This window comes from Hevea brasiliensis, chromosome 3 (assembly GCF_030052815.1).
Source record: "Hevea brasiliensis isolate MT/VB/25A 57/8 chromosome 3, ASM3005281v1, whole genome shotgun sequence".
NCBI classification, from domain to species: domain Eukaryota; kingdom Viridiplantae; phylum Streptophyta; class Magnoliopsida; order Malpighiales; family Euphorbiaceae; genus Hevea; species Hevea brasiliensis.
In genome coordinates this window covers 9,253,735-9,275,552 of record NC_079495.1, presented here as the reverse complement: position 1 = coordinate 9,275,552, position 21,818 = coordinate 9,253,735, and the positions used below count along the sequence as shown (strand labels likewise).

Genomic DNA, 21,818 nt, shown 5'->3' with positions numbered 1-21,818 from the left:
GGACATCCATAAAAATCATGTAGGTTTGCCAATTTTTAGGATTGCCTTTACGATCATGATCTTTTGGTCTTCCTCTCCAATATAAGAGGTGCAGGGACTGAATTACATACCTCTCTGAAATTTCATCAGATGATGTTAATGTAATATGTCAACTTACTGGTGTGTACATATTTTTTGTTTTGTGGAGTGTTCTGGTTGTAGTTCAGATTTGGGTGGGTTTACACTCGATCATATTTCATAGCATGGACACGCTTCTTTTATCTTTAATCCCTTCATAGAGATTTTTGTTTTCTTTCCTGAAATAAGATGATGATTATGTGTTGAAGCATTATTGAAATAGATTTTTTGGCTCTTGTATTTTGTTGCATACTTAGTTTAATTGATGAATGTGCCTACAGATAATACATCTGGACAGTATATCTTTTTGTGCCTTTAGGTGGAGTGCAAACTTTAACAAGTGCTTGCCATGATTTCGAACTCTTCTACTTCTTTGCTGCTTTTAATGTTATTATCCTGGCAGAGAGTGACTCCCTGGAATGTTGCCAAGTTGAGGAATGCTGTGATCAATGGATCTGAAAGTCACCCTGGAGCTACACACTACATAGATAAGTTGTCTATTAACAAACTACCACCTACCAGAAAAGCTCGGATTTCCATTTCACGGAAATTGCCTTCCTCAAGAGGAGCTGTTGCACAACCTGGGAAGAATTCTGATTGTGAATATGAAGGCAAGATTGTATATCGCCATTTGCAAGATGGAGATGTTGTTCTTGTCAATCGACAGGTATATAACCATCTGAATAGATTATATTCATTTGTGATGTGTGTGATGACCTTTGCAATACTTTCCTCTGCTTTCAAATGGAAATTATGTTTTAGGTACACTTACAATGCATTATTGGAACTATAGGATATGAGTGAACCAGTGAGCTTTAACTTAGTGGTACTGAAGTTGCTTCCAAGACTGTGAGGTATAGAGTTCAAGCCCCAGACCCAGTTAGAGCCAAATGAATAAAAAAAGGGGTTTAAGTGAGCTGAGGCATTCTCTGCTGTATTAGTGTTGGAACTTGGGTTATATTTGATGCTACTCTTCTTTCATTGATTTTTCATTTAAAGGATAAAAAATGTTTGCACATGATTAAAAAAAGTCAGATTTGAGAGGAATTTGGATTAGATGTTATTACTTGTAAGTAAAGGACGTGAGAACAGCTTTGGAGAATCTTATATGGCTTAGATGCCTGGATGATCTTTTCTTTAGTCTTCTTGACTTAGTTTTTGATAAATTTAATTGTAATGCAATCTTTTGACACTTATCTTTCTAAATAAATTGTGAGGGTTGGGAATAATGTTATTAGATCTGAACGCTTCTTTTATGTAGCCTTTCTTTGTCTTCAGTGTATTTTAAATCTTTGTAATGCTCATGTTACCAGTTTCTACATTATTAGCAAGGCGTTTTGTTTTTCTCGAATTTAACAAATGAGAGAACAGATCTTGTTTGAAACTTGGAATCCTCAATTCTTTTAATTGTCTATGGGTTTAGATAGGATGATTTGGAAATTGGATGCACGGTCTTAAATATTGGCCAACACTTGAGGTATGGCACGTTTCAGCATGACGAAACATGTGATGAACTTTAAGGGGGGCAATAATGATATGAGTTTTTCAGCATGGGGAGTCATGAATCATGAGTGAATGGGTCTATACTGCATGTTATAGCTTATGTTTGTTGATACTCATGAAGAGTAATGGCCATTACAGCACAGTGGAAAGAAGACAGAATAAGGAAAAAAGAAAGAGAGTTTTGAGAAGATCATTTGATAGAGAGAGGGGAGGCACATTCGTGAGAGGAATAGGAAGGGTGTGTATCTGAGAATAAGTGAGAGAGATAGGGGTGAGGCGTGCATATTAGGTTGAAAAAGAGGAGGTGCATACCTGGCATGGGCTATCTGTGTTAAAATGAAATCTCTAGATATATACTTGTTCTGCTTTTACTCTTTCTTTCTCTCCCCCTCTCTCGCTCTCTCCCTCTCTCATTCACTCAATCCCTTGTTTAAGTTCTCTTTTAGCAGCTGTTGTAATTTTCTGGAAGGCCTTGCTTAGTTTATCTTGGGCAGCTAGATGTACAAATTATGAATATCACCTTTTGCACCAATGTCTTGTTATAAAGGGTTGTTAACCATTTATGTGTAAATGTACATTTTTCTTTTCAGTAAATGTGCTGGAAATATTAATGTGTTGCAATTAAGTTTGTGTAAAAATATGAATATATGTGATTGTGGTACTTATAGAAACAAAACAGTTCATAATAGTGACAGTTGCTAAGTTTTGGTTTGACTGTCATCCCTTGATATTGCAACACTGTGACTGTGAGTGGTATTTATAGCCCCAATTTAATAGTTTTTGGGCATTTTCATACAGGTATTCATATGGGTAAAAAAGGGTCCTTAATCATTTGTGTTGCTAATTCAAGCTTCTTCTTGTGGGTATCTGCATTTTAAAAGCTAGGTTTCTTTCAATATTAAGGTTTACATTTGGTCTGGAAAAACAATAATTTGTTAATTGTAAATAAAGGAAATGTGGCATTGGTTGCTATATATATATATATATATATATATATATATCAAAGAAAAGGAAAATAGCTTGTTTCCATGTGAATGCTTTGTTCTGATTTAAATTTATAAATTGCAGCCTACACTTCATAAGCCCAGTATAATGGCACATGTTGTTCGTGTGTTGAAGGGGGAGAAAACACTTCGTATGCACTATGCAAATTGCAGGTATCATTTATGTATATGTGTTTGTTTTCATAAAAGCATGGTGCTGTACTGTACTCACTTAAACACGTGTGTGTATGTGCCTGTATTTTTTGTTTCATTGTGAAAATTTAAGATTTGCTTCCTTTTATAATTTTAGTAATTGTTCTAATACCAGCACATACAATGCTGATTTTGATGGTGATGAAATGAATGTTCATTTTCCACAAGACGAAGTTTCTCGTGCTGAAGCTTATAACATTGTCAATGCAAATAACCAATATGTCAGGCCTTCCAATGGTGAACCACTTAGAGCCTTGATTCAGGTTTCAACATTTCTCTCATAATGGTCCATGTCTATGACCATTTACCCTGTTTCGCTTGATAATTTTTATTTTAATTTTTCAGGACCATATTATTAGTGCTGTACTTCTTACAAAGAAGGACACTTTTTTAAGCCAAGATGAGTTTAATCAATTACTTTATAGTTCTGGGGTGTCCACTTCTGTGCCAAGTTCTTTCCATGGTAGACCTGGGCATAAAGTTTTGTGGTCACAATCTGAAGGTGAGATTGACACCGTTCTGCCAGCAATATGGAAACCAGAGCCTCTTTGGACAGGAAAACAGGTTAGCAATATGAAAATTTCAAATAAATTCTTTAATATTCTTGTCTTCTTAATGGTTTGGAAGTTAAAATATTTTGAAGAATATGTTGTTCAAGGACTTTGGACAATTCATGTTTCTGTCAATTATGTGGTCATTTAATTGTGATTTGTTTGTGAAATGTTTCATGGTTTTTTTAGGTCATCACTGCTGTGTTAAATCATATTACAAGGGGTCATCCACCATTTACAGTCGAAAAAGATGCCAAAATTCCATCTAATTTTTTTAAGAGTAGAGCCAATGAATATAAGCCCTGTGAGAAAAAGAAGTCGGGTGAAGATAAGGAAAAGAAGTCTGTTGAAGATAAGGACCAGAAATCTGTTGAAGGCACTCCTGAGAAAAATGAGCCTGATGAAGAGAAGTTGTTCGTTTACAGGAACGAACTGGTTCGAGGTGTGATTGACAAGGCTCAGTTTGGTGAATATGGTTTGGTGCACACAGTTCATGAACTTTTTGGCTCAAACACTGCAGGCATTTTACTCTCTGTATTAAGTCGTCTATTCACTGCTTATTTGCAGGTAAAGAAGCATTAGATTAATATTTTGTGATTTTCTTGTTTGTTTGTGTCAAGTTTGTTGCCCTGCACTATCATGTTTTAACTATTTCATGTAATTATCAGATTCATGGTTTCACGTGTGGAGTGGATGATCTTTTGATAATGAAAACTCAAGATGATGAAAGGAAGAAGCAACTTGAAAGCTGTGAAAAGAGTGGGGAATCAGTTCATCGTAATTTCATTGGAATCAAGGATGAAAACATTAAGATGGGTGTGACTTTCTCTCCCCTCTTCTTCCTTATGCCTAGCTAGAAAACATTTATCAACAAGTTCATATTTAAGTTTACTTGATAAATGAGAAAAAATGGTAAGGTAAGTAGTATTAGGTGAGAATGTGGATTTCAAATTTGTCAAAGATACTTATTAATGCAATATGGGAAGATAATTTTATTTAGGAATTTTAATTATTATAGAATTAGGAAATTTAAAGAATTCTTATTGTTTAGGAATTATATTAATGTTTTTATTTAGGAAGTTTATCTTATTTAGTATTCCTAATTAGAAAAAACTGGGATTTATATTCCTAAATTGATTAGGTTGTAAACTCTATAAATAGGGCTAAATCTTATATTATCATCAGTTTTTCAATATGATACTATGATTATTAATTGAAAATAATACAATTGAGAATTAGTTCTCTTTTTCCTAAGGATTTGTTCCTTGTTCCTCTGTGCTCTACATCACTTGTATTCTTCTGGTTTATTATGTATAAAAATATAATAGAAATGAATAACTTGAAAGATGCTAGTTTTTACCATCAATGTTTCTAGATATTTACATCTGTTCTCAACTTTGGATTGAGTTTTTCTTGAACTGTTTTCTGACATGTTTACTAGTAATGATATTGTTGCATCTAAGCAATGTGATACTTCTTGAAATTAGTTTACTGTTGGTCAGCATATTCTCTTATTCTGGTTAAGTCAGTCTGCCTGCCATATAACTGCTTCAGGTTTCATAATAATTTGATGGGTTTAGGGCTAAGGTTTTTCATTAACATCATATTTTTCTTATATTTTTTATTGATTTTTTTTTTTGGGTATTGAATATTCCTATAGCCTTGACAAACAGAATTGGCTGAGGGAACTTGTGCATTCCTTTTATTGATGTCTGTAGGTACATAGGACTCTCTGTTTGGATATGAAATTTGAAATCCTATTATTTGAGTTTTTGAGTTTTTATTTGAAATTTTATTAGTGAAGATTTGGACTTATAAAGGACAAAAAGAGCAAAATGGACCAACCAAATCTTAGCCTCTTAGGGCTGTGTTTGAAATTACTACTCCTGGTAGATATTTCAAATTCATTATTGAACAAGTTCCCATCATCTTGCATGAATGATGATTCTATTCTCTGTAATGAATCTACATGCACTGTGAACCTCATTTAAAATCTAAATCCTTTCATTTCAAATCTCCACCTATCAAAGCTAACTGAAGATTTTCACTTATTATATTTTTTCAACGCAAGTGGAAATCACACAATTGGGATTTGGGAAATATGATATGCTGTTTCACTTTTATTAATCGTGAAACTAGACTTGCAATTCCAAGTGTATGCCTAGAAGAGAAGAGAAACCGGATATGAAGTTTTTGGGTGGACACATGCCTACATGAAATTCTAACCTGAGGATTTTTCGCTTGCTAATATTTGGCTATGTAATCTATGCGCTTTATAACTCTATTCATGAGCATAACACTGGAATAGCAGAATACCATATTTACATTCAGGTCCCATCAACCTATGTAATCTGTCCCTTGAAACACTTGTGCAATAATTGATGTCATCTGTTGTTAAGCATTGACATTGGAAGGATAATTTACTCGTCTTTTCCTTTCAATGGTTGCATTTTTATTTTTATTTATTTATTTATTTATTTTTTTGCAGATCCATTGGAATTGCAATTGAATATTGAAAAAACTATACGCTGCGATGGAGATTCTGCCTTGTCATATTTGGATAGGCAGATGAGTAATGAACTTAATACTAAAACAAGCTCGGGGATCATCAATAAGTTGTTGTCTGATGGCTTACTAAAACCATCTGGAAAGAATTGTATCTCTCTAATGACTACATCTGGTGCTAAAGGTAGCAAGGTAAAATTTTGGCATTCTGGTAATGCCTGGTGAATCTTACTTTTAAATCCTTGATTCTATAGTATTGGGTATAGGCTTGGATCTAAGCACTTTAAATATTAATTTGAATTAGTTCGATAAGTTTTTGAGTTTGGCTTAGTGATATTGAATTTGTTTTCATAGTTGAAATTACCTTGTGATCCCTCATGTTGTGTTTTTCTTTCATTCTCTTTAAAAGCTATTCGTAACGTTTGCTGCCTTATAATATTTTGAAGTTCTATCTTAATTCAACTTCTGATCATCAACCTAACACTTTAAGAAGTATTTTGAAAACGCATTATCATACCCTCCATTAAACAGCTAATGACTGACTGCCTTATTGCTTGTTGCCACAAAAGGCCCAAGTTTCATGCTCAGCTTTGATATAAATTTAAACCCTATTCCAGGTCTAAGGTCCTATGAATTCTATGTTATATTGTTATGTATTCTGCCCAATCTTTCAGGATATTAAGTAATCATAATTTGCTTTTAAATCTTTACTTTTTTTGAGTTCTGCAAGTGAAAGTAGGGAAGATGATGCGACAAAATACTGGGAAGGGGTGCTGAAGGGTGAAGGGGTAAGGTGGAAAAGAAGAGAAACTTGCAAAAAGAAGCTAAATATTAGCAGCAATAAAAGGCAGCAGAATGCATAGTGAAATCATAGATGGTGCAGGAGCATTAATTGTAATATGGTCTCTGGGGTTACTAGTCATCCTTCTTATTCATTGAAGCAAAAGTGAACACCATTATTGATTTTATGATGCCATAGGGTTAAAGATAGTGAATGAGAATTGAGAAATAATGATGCCTTTTATGTTGATTGAGAACAAGGAGAGTGTCTAGGTTATGTTACAGAAAATTGCATTTGATTGTGTCTGAATCTAGATTACAAGTCTAGTCCATGTAATTGTAAATTCGTGTGTGAGCAAGTGAAGCTTTAATTTGCTGTTGCAATGATTTAGCTAATTTGTGGGTTCAACAACTATGACTTGTGGACATGTTGTGCCATTGTGAACTCAGCTTTTTTCACATTTGACCTTCAAAATTAAGCCATATGCATTGGCTAATTGATTGCACTTGCATATCATTTTATGTGTTGCTTATTTAGTAGGACTAACTGGGCTGGACCTTAAAATTCTTGTGCTATAAGAGTTCTTCTTGATATGTAAGAGTTTGGCTCTAATTGCAACATGCTTTGTACAGGTGAATTTCCAACAAATTTCTTCTTTTTTGGGCCAACAAGAATTGGAAGGCAAAAGGGTCCCTCGAATGGTGTCTGGAAAGACGTTACCCTGCTTTCATCCATGGGATTGGGCAGCTCGTGCTGGAGGCTATATTATTGATCGTTTTCTTACTGGTCTTCGTCCACAAGAATATTATTTTCATTGCATGGCTGGTCGTGAGGGGTACACAAGCATCAATGTTAACCTTTTCTTAGTTTGTATAAGTTTGAGGCTTTGTTGTTAAAAACCTGCAACGTTATGCTTGGTCTATATTTTATATGTTATATATGTCATGATAATTCATTTCAGGAAAATCTTGGAAATAATATGTTAACTATCTAAATTTCTTTTTCTATAGGCTTGTTGATACAGCAGTCAAAACATCTCGCAGTGGATACCTTCAAAGATGCCTGATTAAAAATCTCGAGTGTCTGAAAATTGGCTATGATCATACAGTTCGTGATGCTGACGGATCAATCGTTCAGTTTTATTATGGGGAAGATGGCGTGGATGTTCATCAAACAAGCTTTGTTGCAAAATTTAAAGAATTGGCAGTGGTGAGAATCTGTTTATGCTTTTTTGAGTGTGAATTTTGAATGGAGCTACAATCGAAGATCAGAATCAAAACATAGTTTTCACAATCTGATTTCTGAACTATTTTCTTGCTGTCTCCCCCCTCCCCCCCAACAGAATCAAGACATGATTCAGAAAAGATGTGGTGGTCAGCTTGGCACATTTAATACTTATATTTCGGAATTGCCTAAAGCTCTTAAAGATAAAGCAGATAAATTCCTTGATGATTTTTCTCTAATGGGGCGAGTGGCATCTAATTTAGTGAAACGTGAGGATTTATATAATTTAATGAAGCAGAAGTTCCTCTTGAGCCTTGCACAGCCTGGAGAACCAGTTGGTGTGCTAGCTGCTCAGTCTGTAGGAGAACCATCAACGCAGATGACGTAAGATTTCTTCTATATATGTGTGTTGTGTGTGTGTGTTTTTTTCCTCGATAAATTTTGCACGTGTTCCTTGTTAAATCATGATTGTTTGACCATCCTTTTTGGGTTAAATGGTTTGCACTTCTGCATTTTTCATAAATCTGTGGTGCTGGTCTTTTTGCAGCTGTTGAATATCCATAAGTTTGTTCAAGCTGGTGTTATGTTTTATTTCTAAAAAGAAAAAAAAGCTTAATATAATATATTTTTTTTGACATTGTACCTTAAAGAATAATTCATGTTTTACTCTCAATTTTTGAATTACTTAACAAGGGTATAACTCTCTGGTTCAACTGTAATGTTGCTTTGTAATTTTTATAATGAAATCTTCAATGCAGTTATTTAAATTTTTTAGGTTTTAATTGTTTCTATGGATGGCTTAATTGCAATGGAAATTTTGTTCGTCTAATTGTCTGGGAGCACTTTTCATATAATTTGGTTCGTACTTTATTTGCTAGATTATGTCCTTTTGGCATATTGATTTTGTTTTGAATAGATCTAATATATAATTTTATTCTTTTATAGTTTAGATTACATTGAGAAATATGAGGGATTATTCATAAATGTTACATTGTGATGAAAGGTATTAATTAATTGAACTTTTATGAGGTGACTACTTGATAATCATAATTATTGCATTTGCAATTTTGTAAGTTGAGGTGATCGATCAAATAATAGCTTTGGAGTCATGAATGAACTGGTTTAAGTAACAGTGAAAGATTCATGAGGCTGATGGATTATAGATGCATAAAAGTCAACAGTGATATTTTAAGTATATTTGATGGCGCATAACTTTGGGAAAGCAAACAGGGCAACTGGAACGCATTAGCATAATTTCTAACTGGTTCAAATATTACTGAATGCATTTCTTTATCAATGCAATTGAAGGTTGAAGTATTAAAATAAAACTATGAATTTTATATTGGTTAATAAATAATGCATAGAAATAATGAGCATTTAAATCATGTTAATGCTGCATGCGTGTAAATAGAAAATTAAAAGATTTTTCTCTTTCTATTTTTTTTGACCATTGCAATGTAGATTGCTCAAATTCTGTTGTTCCCTTGTGTTTAAAATGTGATCTGAATTTATTTTATTTTTACTTTATTTAAGCAAATATTATTTGTTCATTTCGATGGTGCCATTGATTTACAGTCTGAATACCTTCCATCTGGCTGGGCGAGGTGAAATGAATGTCACACTTGGAATTCCTCGTCTCCAGGAGATCCTGATGACTGCTTCAAGTGATATTAAAACACCAATTATGACCTGTCCCCTGCAAAAGGGGCAAAGAAAGTAAGTTGCTTGTACTTTATTGTCTTACACTAGACTTTGCATTGAAGAAATATCTTTGAAGAATACTAGTTAGTTGTGCATTGCTTCCAATGAATGGCATCAAAATGTGTTGTATTATGTTTTTTCTTGTTGCATGCACGTCCGAACGTGATTTTAAAATTGGATGGATAAATGAAAAGAGAACATTGACTAGAGTTCATGTATAGGCCATTGTTATGCTATTTCTCTATATCCTTGGTGTTTTGTTATTTTAAACATTGTTTCCAGCTTGTGGAAGTCATATGGTAATAGATTTAAGGACTAATGACCAAAAGAATCCTAAATTTTGCACATGTTTTAAATATATCTCATTCTCTTAATTTTTTCAATTTTAGCCTATGCTATTAGTATTGGTAACAATTTTATCCAATTTAGCAAAGAGAATAAAAATGTATAGATGCCCTCTATGCAACTATATTAATTGGGAATTAAAAAATAATGTTTTAATTATATGTGATGCTAGTGAACATAAATATTTTTTTCTTTTAAAAATAATTATATCAATTTTTTACTAGTAATTGATAAATAAAAGATATTGATTTCTTTACAAAAGATAAAATTTTAAGAAATTAATATTTTTGGTTGTTGTCCCACAACGACCGGACTCAAAACAAATATGCTTCATATATGACTTGGGCAATCTTCTCTTCATAAGGTGGGTTTTGGGATGGAGTTAGGATTGGCTCATTTTATCAAACATGGTATTAGAGTCGGTCCTTGTCTCGATGTTGGGCTACTTGTAGATATTCAATTTTGCAAATTTCATACTCTAGATATTCAGTTTTGGGGATTAGAGGGGTGTGTTGTCTAGTGGAGAGTAAACGATTGGTTAGGTTCCAAACTGAGCTGAAATTGAAAAACTGAATATAAAAAATGTCAACCAAACCAAATCGAAATTAAGAGAGGAACTGAATTGATCTGAACCAGGTCGATTTGTTTTGATTTAGAACCATCGGTTTAACTTGCCTATTCCCAATCCTAAATTCCGAGGATCCAACACCTGTTCATAGACTCATTAATCAAAGTAGGCAAAAAAACTTGGCAACCCGCATACTCAAGAATCAATATATACAAACAAAATCATATAAATTATATAATCACGAATACTCAGTTGCAATTTTCTAACAAAATTTCACAATAATCTCAAGAATTATATGCAAAATCACTTGAGTTTTCATGAGTAACAACAAAAACTCAACTCAACTCAACTAAGCCTTTATCCTAAAAAATTTGGGGTCGGCTATATGGATTCGCTTTCTCCATTCTAAACGATTTTGGGTTAAATCCTCAGAAATGTGTAATGCTTCTAGGTCATGTTGTACTACTCTCCTCCAAGTCAATTTAGGTTTGCCCCTTTTTTTTTCGTTCCTCTAACCTAATGTGCTCTACTTGTCTAACTGGAGCCTCTGTATGTCTATGCTTCACATGACCAAACCACCTCAATTTCCCTTCTCTTAACTTATCTTCAATTGGCACCACTCCTACCTTTTCTCTAATACTCTCATTACGGACTTTATCTAGTCTAGTATGGCCACTCATCCACCTTAACATTCTCATCTCTGCAACTCTTATCTTAGACGCATACGACTCTTTCAGTGCCCAACACTCACTACCATATAACATAGCCGGTCGTATGGCTGTATGGTAAAATTTTCCTTTCAACTTATTGGGAATCTTACGATCACATAAAACTCCCATGGCACGTCTCCACTTCAACCATCCGGCTTTAATCCTATGACTAACATCCTCCTCACATCCCCCATCTACTTGAAGGACTGAGCCTAGATATTTAAAGTGATTACTTTGGGACAATACCACTCCATTCAAACTAACTCCTTCCCTATCACCAGTTTGGCCTTCACTGAACTTGCAATGCATGTATTCTGTCTTCGTTCTACTTAACTTAAAACCCTTTGACTCTAGAGTACTTCTCCAACGCTCTAGCTTTCTATTGACTCCTTCTCGTGTCTCATCTATCAGAACAATATCATCCGCAAACATCATGCAACAAGGAATACTCTCTTGTATATGTTTCGTCAATTCATCTAAAACTAATGTAAAAAGGTAAGGGCTTATGGCTGATTCTTGGTGTAATCCAATTGAGATCGGAAAATCTCGTGTCCCCTCCCACTGTGCGCACAATAGTAGTTGCTCCTTCATACATATCTTTCAACACTTGTATGTACCTAATAGATACCCTCTTTTGTTCTAACACATTCCATAAGACATCTCTTGGAACACTATCATAAGCCTTCTCCAAATCAATAAAAACCATGTGTAGATCTTTCTTCCCATCTCTATATTTCTCAATCAAGCTTCTAATGAGAAAGATCGCTTCCATAGTTGAATGACCGGGCATGAAACCAAATTGATTGAGAGAGATAGAAGTATCAGGACGTAGTCGATGTTCCACAACTCTCTCCCACAACTTCATAGTATGACTCATGAGTTTAATTCCCCTATAGTTTGAGCAAATCTGTATGTCTCCCTTATTTTTAAAAATAGGTACTAAAATACTCCTCCATTCATGAGGCATTTTCTTTGGGTTTAGAATCTTATTAAATAATTTAGTTAACCATGCCACTCTCATATCTCCCAAACACTTCCACACTTCAATTGGTATTTCATCGGTTCCACAGGCTTTACCCACTTTCATTCTCTTAAGTGCTTCCTTTACTTCTAAAGATCTAATCCTTCTAGTATAATTCACATTCTTTTCTGTTGTTCTATAATCTATATTCACGCTATTACCTTTTTGACTATTATTAAAGAGATCATTAAAATAATTTCTCCATCTTTATTTAATGTCCTCATCTTTCACCAACACTTTTCCTTCTTTATCCTTAATACACCTAACTTGATTGAGATCTTGACATTTCCTTTCTCTCCTCCTTGCTAATCTATAAATATCTTTCTCTCCTTCTTTAGTTTCAAGTTTCTCATATAACTTTTCAAAGGCCTGTGCTCTTGCTTGGCTAACTGCCTTTTTTGCCTCTTTCTTTGCTATCTTGTACTGTTCATATGTCTCATTTCATGAGTAACAACACAATAATATAAAATAAGTTGAATAAAAAATTAAGAATCAACGCAAATATAGAGGGTAACAGTCCAATCAAACACAAGAAGTGGAACTGTCTTCTCTGCTGTTGCAAACTCACACTCCAGATGCACCACAGCTCAAAAATGCAGAAGAAAACCGTAGACAGTGGAGACACAAATGCAATCACAAATGCAGCCATGCAGCCCATAAGTGCTATGGACTTCGACAGTCAACAGAGAAGAGACGTCAAGTGCCTAGACTGTTAACCGATGGTGAAGTAACTTAATGGTTTACTGGAGTGGGGGTGAAGGGACGACAGTAATGACGTCAAAATGAGCAAGAGGGAGGCTGCAAGGCGATGATGAGGACAGCACACAATAGTAGAGTAGAGAAGAGAGTAGAAAATATTGAGAGAATGCCGGCAGGGAGAAGAAATTTAGGGTTCAAAGACAGAAAGTGAATAGGCCTAAAGGGTCTGGGCTTGGAGTTGGATAAGAATTTTCTCTTGGGCCTAGCCTGGAGAAGGAGAAGGCCTACAGGCCTGTAATTTTTGGTTTCTTCAGTTATAAAAAAAAATCCAAACCGAACCGAAAGCCAAAATTATTAGAAATTGATAACCGAACCGATTGAGCCGAATAATTGAACAAAAATACTGAATTGGTTCTATTTGATTCGGTTTATTTTTTCAGTTATAACCAAAAACTACTCACCCCTAGTGTTGTCTATCATTGACCAGGAATAAGGCAAATAGGCTTCATATATGACTTGGGTAATCCTCCCCTCACAAGGTGCCTTTTGGGTGAAATTAGGCTCGGTTCATTTATCAACAGTTGTTATTAATATCGGAAAGGAATAGAAATCATATATTTTTAACTTTAGGCAGTTTTATAGTTTTGCATATGCATTTGATTCTAACTCACTAAATTGGATAAAACTGTACCAAAGTTATAGTTAAGGTTAAAATTTATAAAATTAAAAGAAAATGATATATTTGAAAAAAAAAGGTGCAAAGTTCAGGATTTTGTTATTAAAATTAGTTAAAATTTGTAAACAGCTGTGAGGACTTTACAATGATAGGTCATATATTCCAAATGGATTACTGGACTAAAGGATTTTAGGTGTGAAAAGATTGATACATGAGCACCGGAAAAAGGGAAGGGGGGAAAAATAAAGTAATTGAAGTCTAAGTTGGGATTCAGGTACCCCATTGTTAAACAATGTAATGTATTACCTATTAATCCTTACCTATTAATCCTTGTGTCAAGTTTCACCATCTTATCTAACCAAAATATTACACATAAAAGTGCTCTGCCTGGTATGCCAATTATTAATAACCCATCTTAAAATAAATTAGACAACTATAACACACTAATTTTAAATTGATCTAAGCTGCACCAACTGGTGAACTACTGTTGTGCGTCGGTGGTGTTAAGGCGAAAGGCAACTCTAAGGTGACAGGGGAAATTATGCCCTTAGGCGAGAGGCGAGGCGAGGCAAGGGCCTTTTGGAAGGGAGGTTCCATGCTTAAATTGCCTGAATTTCACACATACACTCACTCTTTTAACATAAAAATTCATACTTTTTAAGTAGTTTGATAAGTAAAAAAGCATATTAAAAAAAAAAAAAAAAACATTATTTGCATTATGTCTACCTGCAATTAATAAGACCTAAATCATTTTAAAATTAAATTAAATAACCATTCTATATGAGATTTGCAATGCCCATTTAATAAAAATCATGCCTTGTTTTCCAACAATAAAAATCATATCACAATTGACAATAGCAGAATGCATATCACAATACAATGCCCATATAATAAACAATGAAACAATAAATTAAAAAAAAAGAAAGGGAAGAAGTGCTGCTGCTGGATAATTGAAAACAGTTTGACAGTGTCTGTAAGGGAAGAAAGCATAGAAGAAGAGAGGAGGAGAGAAGACAAGAAAAAAAGGGTAAAAAGAAAGAAAATGCAAGAAAACAAGTAAGAGAGGAGGAAAAATGGCGTGACTGGATGCACAGGTGAGAGGGGCAAAGAAGTATAGAAGAGTAGAGGAGAGACGAAAGAAGGTGAAGGGGGAGAGAGAGAGAGAGAGAGAGAGAGAGAGAGAGAGAGTTAGGAAGGAAGAAATACCTGGTCTGCTCCAAGTCTGCTGGCAGCACGAGTTGAAGCCTTAGTTTATGCTGTTAAAAAAAAGAATTATAAGTGGATGTTATTTTGCTCATCGGTCGCCCCACGCCTCTTGCCTCAGCGCTCTCGGGTGCTCACCTCCTTCAAGTTGACTTGCCTCAGCTAGGTGAGGTAGCAGGGCCTCGCCTTGCCTTGCTTTTGCCTTTTTCCGCCTTTAACGACACTGTTGTGCATCTGTAATATATTAAGCTTTCAAGACAAGTGGATATTGGAGTAAGAATCACGTGTTCAAACTAAGCAACCCTTCTGTGTTGGTTAGTTTGGTGAGAGCCCCACATGTGCAGATGGGCAAATGGGAGCACATAGATTGCACCCCTTTGTTTTCAAATTTAATTTGCTCATTAAGTGCAAGGAAAAAAAAAAAAAAACGGTTCAAGTAGTAGAATATGAATGCATAAATCTGTTACTTTTGATAGTTGATTCAGAACGTGAAACAAGATGGTTGACTGCAATCTGCTAAATAGTAGACCTTTTAGCATCAATGAAAGTAATGTATTATTCGAACACCTTACCTTTTAGAGTAAATTAAAGTAATGTATAATGGGAACACCATCTCAGGGATGTTGATATAACTAAATAATGAAAGTTTCATTTCTATTTTATAGGTGTTACATAATGATAACTAACTTATTACTGCCAAAACAAATTTTTTAACATTAAATGGATTCGCTTATTATGCTTTCTAACCTCATTAGCTTTCAAAGCAAGTGGTTGTTTTAACAGTCGCATCAACCTTTTGTTATTGGATGCATGAGAGAGAGAGAGAGGTCATAGTCCCACATACAGATGGAGAATAATAAATTGATATTTTTGTTTTATGCAGGGAGGATGCTGAGTGTCTTGCTGATAAATTGAAGAAGATCACTGTGGCAGACATAGTGGAGGATATGGATGTATCTGTTACACGGATGTCTACTCAGGATAGTGATATTTGTAAAATTTATAAGCTTAAGATGAAGCTTTACAGACCTGCACACTACCCACAATATGCCAATGTATCAGTAGAACATTGGGAAGAAACGTTAGAGGTTGTTTTTGTAAGGGAGTTAGAGGACGCTATACAAAATCATATGCTTTTGCTTTCTAGAATTAGTGGCATCAAAAATTTTTTGCCAGACTCACGGTCAAGGGCTCCAAGTGAGGCAGATGAAGATTATTCTGGAGATAGATTACAAAAGGGAGAAAATGATGAGGATAATGATGATGATGATGATGGTGAAAGGGCCGAGGATCTTGGTTTAGATGCAGAGAAAAGAAAGATTCAAGCTACAGATGAGATGGATTATGACGATGGCTTTGAGGAGCATCTGAATGATGGGGAGTCTACAGCCAGCGAGGAGTCTTCTGGATTTGAAAGCGAAATTGACCAGGGTGATAATGAGATTGACATTAGAAAGGATGCTATGCTTGACAATGAAGCCTCAGAAAGTCCACTACATAGGAAGCCCTCAAAGCCCAACTCAAAGAACACAGGTGAAATCCATTCCAAACCCAAGTCAAGGGATAAGAAGAATAAACAAAAGGCCAAGCAGAAGAATAGGCCGAAATTAGTGAAAAAGGACTTTGATAGAGCAATCTATGTGGAAGCCAAGGGAATGCACTTTGAGGTCCACTTTAAATTCATCAATGAGCCTCATATTTTGCTGGTTGAGGTATGCTCACAATCAGAATAAGTTTTCAATTTATTTCTGTTCTAAATTCATGGTAGTATTCTGCAAGTTTTCTAATGATATTTGATTCATAAACCATATGATATTTGTAAACATATGTAGTTTTTTTTTTTTTTTCTAAATCAATTTTAATCTCTATTAAAATATCTGTCTTGCAATTCAGTGAATTTTGAAGGTTTCAATTTGTTTCTGTTTTTATTCATGATATTGATATGTAAGTTTCTGTTTATTTCTGGTTTCAATTCACACTGCATGGTTTTCTAGTAATGGAAATTGTATGCTTTCTTAGGGGGGGACTATAATATGATGAGAAACGGAGAGGGTGATTGATTTTTGCAACTTTAATTTGATAGATACATTCTCTTTCACCTTTTGTAGTCGCCTTTTATCAGTTCAGCATAAAGCAGCTAGTATGCTTGGAAATGCAAGTAAATTTTTATTGCAATTTTTGAAATATAACCTAGATATTCTTCATTAGTTCTTTGTCCATGTCATGATGAATACCTAAAATGTTTAATGCTCATTGGACCGGCAAATAGTGATTGAGATTCAATATCATTTTTTATCTTCTATTTGGTTACTTAAGCAGATAAGCATGGCTAGGACATGCCTACATACGTGCTGCCTAAGCCTTTGTCTTCCCACGCCCTATTTGATTATCATAATCATCAATCTATTAATTTATCTGCTATTTTTGATGATTAATGCTGATTAGCATGACTAGAAGACACCTATTCATGTGCCGCCAAACCCATTTTCTTCTTCTCTCTCCCCACAACACAAAAAAAAGGCCTTCCCCTTTTCTATTGAAATATTATTCCCAAAGAAAATTTTTGTTGAGCACCTGCTTGGATGTTTTTCTTCTAGTATACAAATTTGAGGCATCTTATGAAGAGCATAAGAACGCCAATGACATTCTTGATGCTTGTATGATATCCTGTGCATTTATTGATTTGATTTCTCAATTTTTAAGTTGTTGCAAATTATTCTAATTGCCACCAAAAGTGAGAATAAAATGCTTGTTAATCATATATAGATTGCTAAGAAGACGGCGAAGAAGGTTTATATCCAGAACCCTGGGAAGATTGAGCAATGTCGAGTGACTGATTGCAAAGAAAATCAAGTGATTTACTATGGGGAAAATCCGAAGGAAAGGGTTGATATTAAGCCTACAGAAAAAGGAAAGGTTCCTGCATTGCATGCAACTGGGGTGGATTTCAATACTTTCTGGCAAATGCAAGATCAATTGGATGTTAGGTATCTATATTCCAATAACATTCATGCTATGCTGAGAACTTACGGAGTGGAAGCCGCCAGGGAAACCCTTATTAGAGAGGTAAATCATGTATTCAAGTCTTATGGTATTTCTGTCAGTACTCGGCATTTGTCACTTATTGCTGACTTTATGACCCATTCTGGTGGGTATCGTCCAATGAGCCGTCTTGGGGGCATAGCAGAGTTGACATCGCCTTTTAGTAAAATGTCTTTTGAGACAGCCTCTAAATTCATTGTTGAAGCAGCACTGCATGGTGAAACCGACAACTTGGAGACACCGTCTGCTAGGATATGTCTTGGATTACCAGTGAAAATGGGTACTGGTTCTTTTGATTTGATGCAAAAACTGGAAATTTGATGTTTATTTTAATTTCTTAAGGATGCTGATTCTGATGAGCTTCCTGTCTTATTAATATATAGACAAGGTGTATAAATTTTTCTCCTAATTAATATGATTATGCATTGTTCAAGATTTCATTGATGTTTTCATTTGAGAGTTTGATAAAACAAAACTCAGAAAATTCTTTCTGATAAGTAGCTGCTTAATTTCTGTATATCAGGGAAATGGGTAACTGCTTTCTTATGCATGTGTTCAGTTAAAGATTAAATGGCTTAATTTAAGTTACAATTATCGTTAAAATTGAAATTTGCTCAAATAGTTTCTCTTGATGTATATTATATTTATAAAATGTTTGCCTTTGTAGCAGTGGTGTGTCTATGGTTAGGGATTCAAATTATAAATAATGTATTTCTTACTAAATTAATGAATGTGGGTATACTTTATTGGAATTAAATATGATATATGAATTTTAAATACCAAAACTTGTATATCAAATTTAAGTTCTTCATTTTAAATGACTTTTTTTTTTAATCCATAGATAACTTAAGAATGTAAGTTTCTATTTTCTGATATTGAAGCGAGGAGAGCTAATTTTTTTTTTTTTTTTAAAAAGGACAAATTTCTGAAGAGGCAACAGGGCAGGCCAAATGCAGCTTTACATATGATAGATTAATTAATTTCTTAACAAATGTACAAGATATTAATACATGATGCTTTATCAACTAATTGCCAATGCCATTTAACTGAATCTTCTCTAAAATTTTTTTGAATAAAAAAGGGAAAGAAAAAGAAGAAGGTGATTTAACTGAAATTGAGTTGTTACATTGGACAAAATGGAGACTGGAGAATTAGAGAAATTATAAAATACATAATGATTTTGTTATAACTATGAATAATTGAGATTTTGTTTTTTCTCTTTGCTACAGTGGTATGCAATAATGGAGTAGTTTGTAGTTTTGCACTTGTCTTCTTGTTCTCAGTGTTAGCAGATTACAATTAGTGGTAAATTGCTATGATAGGTTTGGAGAATAAAAGGGGTGAAGAAAGGATAAGAAATTATATTTTCCCTTGTCAATTTTATAAAAGTTGAATTGACTTTGGATCAAACCTTGAAGTCTGCTCTGGAGTCATCTCTAGCTAGGTAGAAATTAATGCTTTAATTCCTCTTTATATCATTTGTGTATCAGTTAATCTGAAATTGGAAAGCTATTTTGTCTACTCTTTGCAGCAAGTCCTCATAAATAATTGTAATCAGAACTTCCATCTAATCATTGGACACCTCTTGTTGCGGTTCATAAAAATTATTGGTGGATATGAATCTATAAAACAGAGAATGAAATTCACTGGAAATATTCCTAAAATCTTCCGACGTTCAAATTAAAGCTTGTATGAAAGGAATGTTTGTATAACTAATTGGAGATATAACATACCTGACTATTGAGGTTTAAGCTTTTACAATAGATAATTCTGTTGAGATTTGATTAAGGGAAATCTAATTAAAGTAATTCAGTGGAGGGAAATCTGATTAAAGTGAAATTCAGAATCCCAAATAAGATAGCATGCTTACTTTTAACAGATAGAATTAATTAAAATCTAAATTATACATTCGATATTTTTTAGATGATACTGTATCACCTCTCACTTAAGGCATTCATATTTACAACTTTTCAAATGCTCACAAGATCTCTTTCTTTGCTCTCATTTTTTTTTGCTTTCCTGTATATGCTTATACACGGTTGAGTTTAGATGATCTGAATTTTATTTTTAATTATTGATTGGGTTGTGACTACTAACATCATAATATTAATGATGATTTTAGTATCACTGAGTTAAATTTCAATGTTTAGATGGATAAAAGATCTTACAATACTAGAGGATTTATAATATGCACACATGATTTAAATCCTGAAAATGGTATAATTGAAGCAAGTTAGCCAGTCATAATCTGTCTGTGTCAAGACTTAAAGGTAACAAGCTGTAAAACAGGAACATGTGGACTTGTTCAAACAAGTGGTAGGAGTTGCTTGATTCTAAATCAGGGGAAACACATGTAAACTCAAGCAGCAAGTTAATTTCACAAGCTACTTCAATCGTTAAAAAAAAAAAAAAAAAAAAAATCAATTCTTGGCAATGCTGAGTTGATGGGATGTTGACAAATGTTACTGTTTGACAAATTAATAAATCTTGCAGTTGCACATGGGAAAATATTGACAGTGGCAGTGAAAATTTGTTCATTGATCTTAAAGATAACACAGTGTGCACTGCAGGTCGCATTCGTATTCAGTGATATTCACATGCACAGTGCTTCAATTAATATCAGACCTGTACGTTTGGGTTTATATCCTGTTTGCTTATTAGAGTTGCTCTATTGCATAGTTCTTATTACTAGTTATTTGGCACTATTCATTGTCATTTCTTGCCATTCTGCCTGTTATTTATGAGGTTTCTGCTCGTTAGATATACTAAAAACTATTTTTGGGCCCTCATAAGTTCCTGTTTTTATGTCTAGCAGCTTTAACTCATTCATTTGCTATACGTTAAATATCTCATATAGGTTAGTTATGTAGGTAATGTGCCCTTATAAAGATTTAGGTTAACTTTCCCTCTTGAGTTAACTTTTAAAAATAAATTAAGTCTATTTTCTTATCATAGTATCAGAGCCCATCTAACTGATGTTTCGACCTATTATAAGTCTTTCACCCAAGGTATTAGCCTTGAGTTATGTCCAGTTCTCTTTCTTATCACTATGTATTCATATCCTCTCTGTCTGCCAAATGATTATCAACTTTTTTCTTTTTCATTTAGCTGGAACTCAAAATCTTATAATCTTAAAATAATTATCTTTATTTAGTGTTGCTTTATTGCTTTGAAAAAAAGAACTCAACCATAACACAATTTCACATAAAGAAATAGGGAACAGTTTATAGCAGATTTTCCTGCTTGACTTTTTCACATATCAATAAGCAGAAGTATATCTGCTGGCCTTATTAATGGCAAAGAAAACTTTTTCAAATTAGAAAGCATATAATAAATAATCTTTCAGACAATAGGCAACCAAATTATAAGTCTTCTAGAGTTTATGAATAGCTAAAAGGGCAAAGACATCTAATCAAACGTATGAATGAAAATGATCTTATTCTGACTTTAGTCCAATGTTAATCAACCAGATCAAAAATCATCAACCTTTCATATTATTCATAAGTATTTTATTTGTAGGTAATCCTTTTTTGAAGAGGTTGTGGTGTCCTTGGGACCACACAGTATCCCACATTTTAATTTGATGAGTGACCATTTACCAACCCAAGTTCTTGCTTGCTTCATCAATATATTCTTCAAGGATGGTGATTGTTCATCAAATTCTGCACTTTGTCTTCAAATATGCATTAAGTAACTTGTTAAAGAAATGCAAGCCTGTTAGCATCAGTTTTTTCTGCTTACTTTGAATGAATTTGCATAAAATCTATAATCAGCTGTGTTAATCATATGGGTCCGCAATCAACCTTTGATTCCAATGCCATATATGGGGATGGTGGTTTTATTGGATAATATGTAAAAAGGGCGCATTATAAAGCCTTTATGGCTGCTCGTACAACGTGAAATACGAGACTCCCTGCGTTTCTACCATCAGCAACTGCTTTTGGTAGAAATAATGGCACATGATCCTAAGAGCTTC

General features: G+C 34.1%; 1 protein-coding gene across 1 annotated transcript in view; it reads left to right on the top strand.

Annotated features, from left to right (window-relative positions):
- Window positions 1–18,282, top strand: part of LOC110649263 (DNA-directed RNA polymerase I subunit 1) — a 28,493-nt gene extending 10,211 nt beyond the window's left edge. The window contains exons 9-21 of the mRNA XM_021803771.2: window positions 521–784; window positions 2,689–2,777; window positions 2,932–3,079; window positions 3,162–3,380; window positions 3,557–3,934; window positions 4,036–4,183; window positions 5,856–6,064; window positions 7,286–7,488; window positions 7,664–7,862; window positions 7,996–8,261; window positions 9,453–9,593; window positions 15,684–16,512; window positions 17,567–18,282. Coding sequence (XP_021659463.2) covers window positions 521–784; window positions 2,689–2,777; window positions 2,932–3,079; window positions 3,162–3,380; window positions 3,557–3,934; window positions 4,036–4,183; window positions 5,856–6,064; window positions 7,286–7,488; window positions 7,664–7,862; window positions 7,996–8,261; window positions 9,453–9,593; window positions 15,684–16,512; window positions 17,567–18,163 — 3,690 coding nt within the window. The 3' untranslated portion in view covers window positions 18,164–18,282. The remainder of the gene's footprint in view (window positions 1–520; window positions 785–2,688; window positions 2,778–2,931; window positions 3,080–3,161; window positions 3,381–3,556; window positions 3,935–4,035; window positions 4,184–5,855; window positions 6,065–7,285; window positions 7,489–7,663; window positions 7,863–7,995; window positions 8,262–9,452; window positions 9,594–15,683; window positions 16,513–17,566) is intronic.
- Window positions 18,283–21,818: the final 3,536 nt, after the last annotated feature.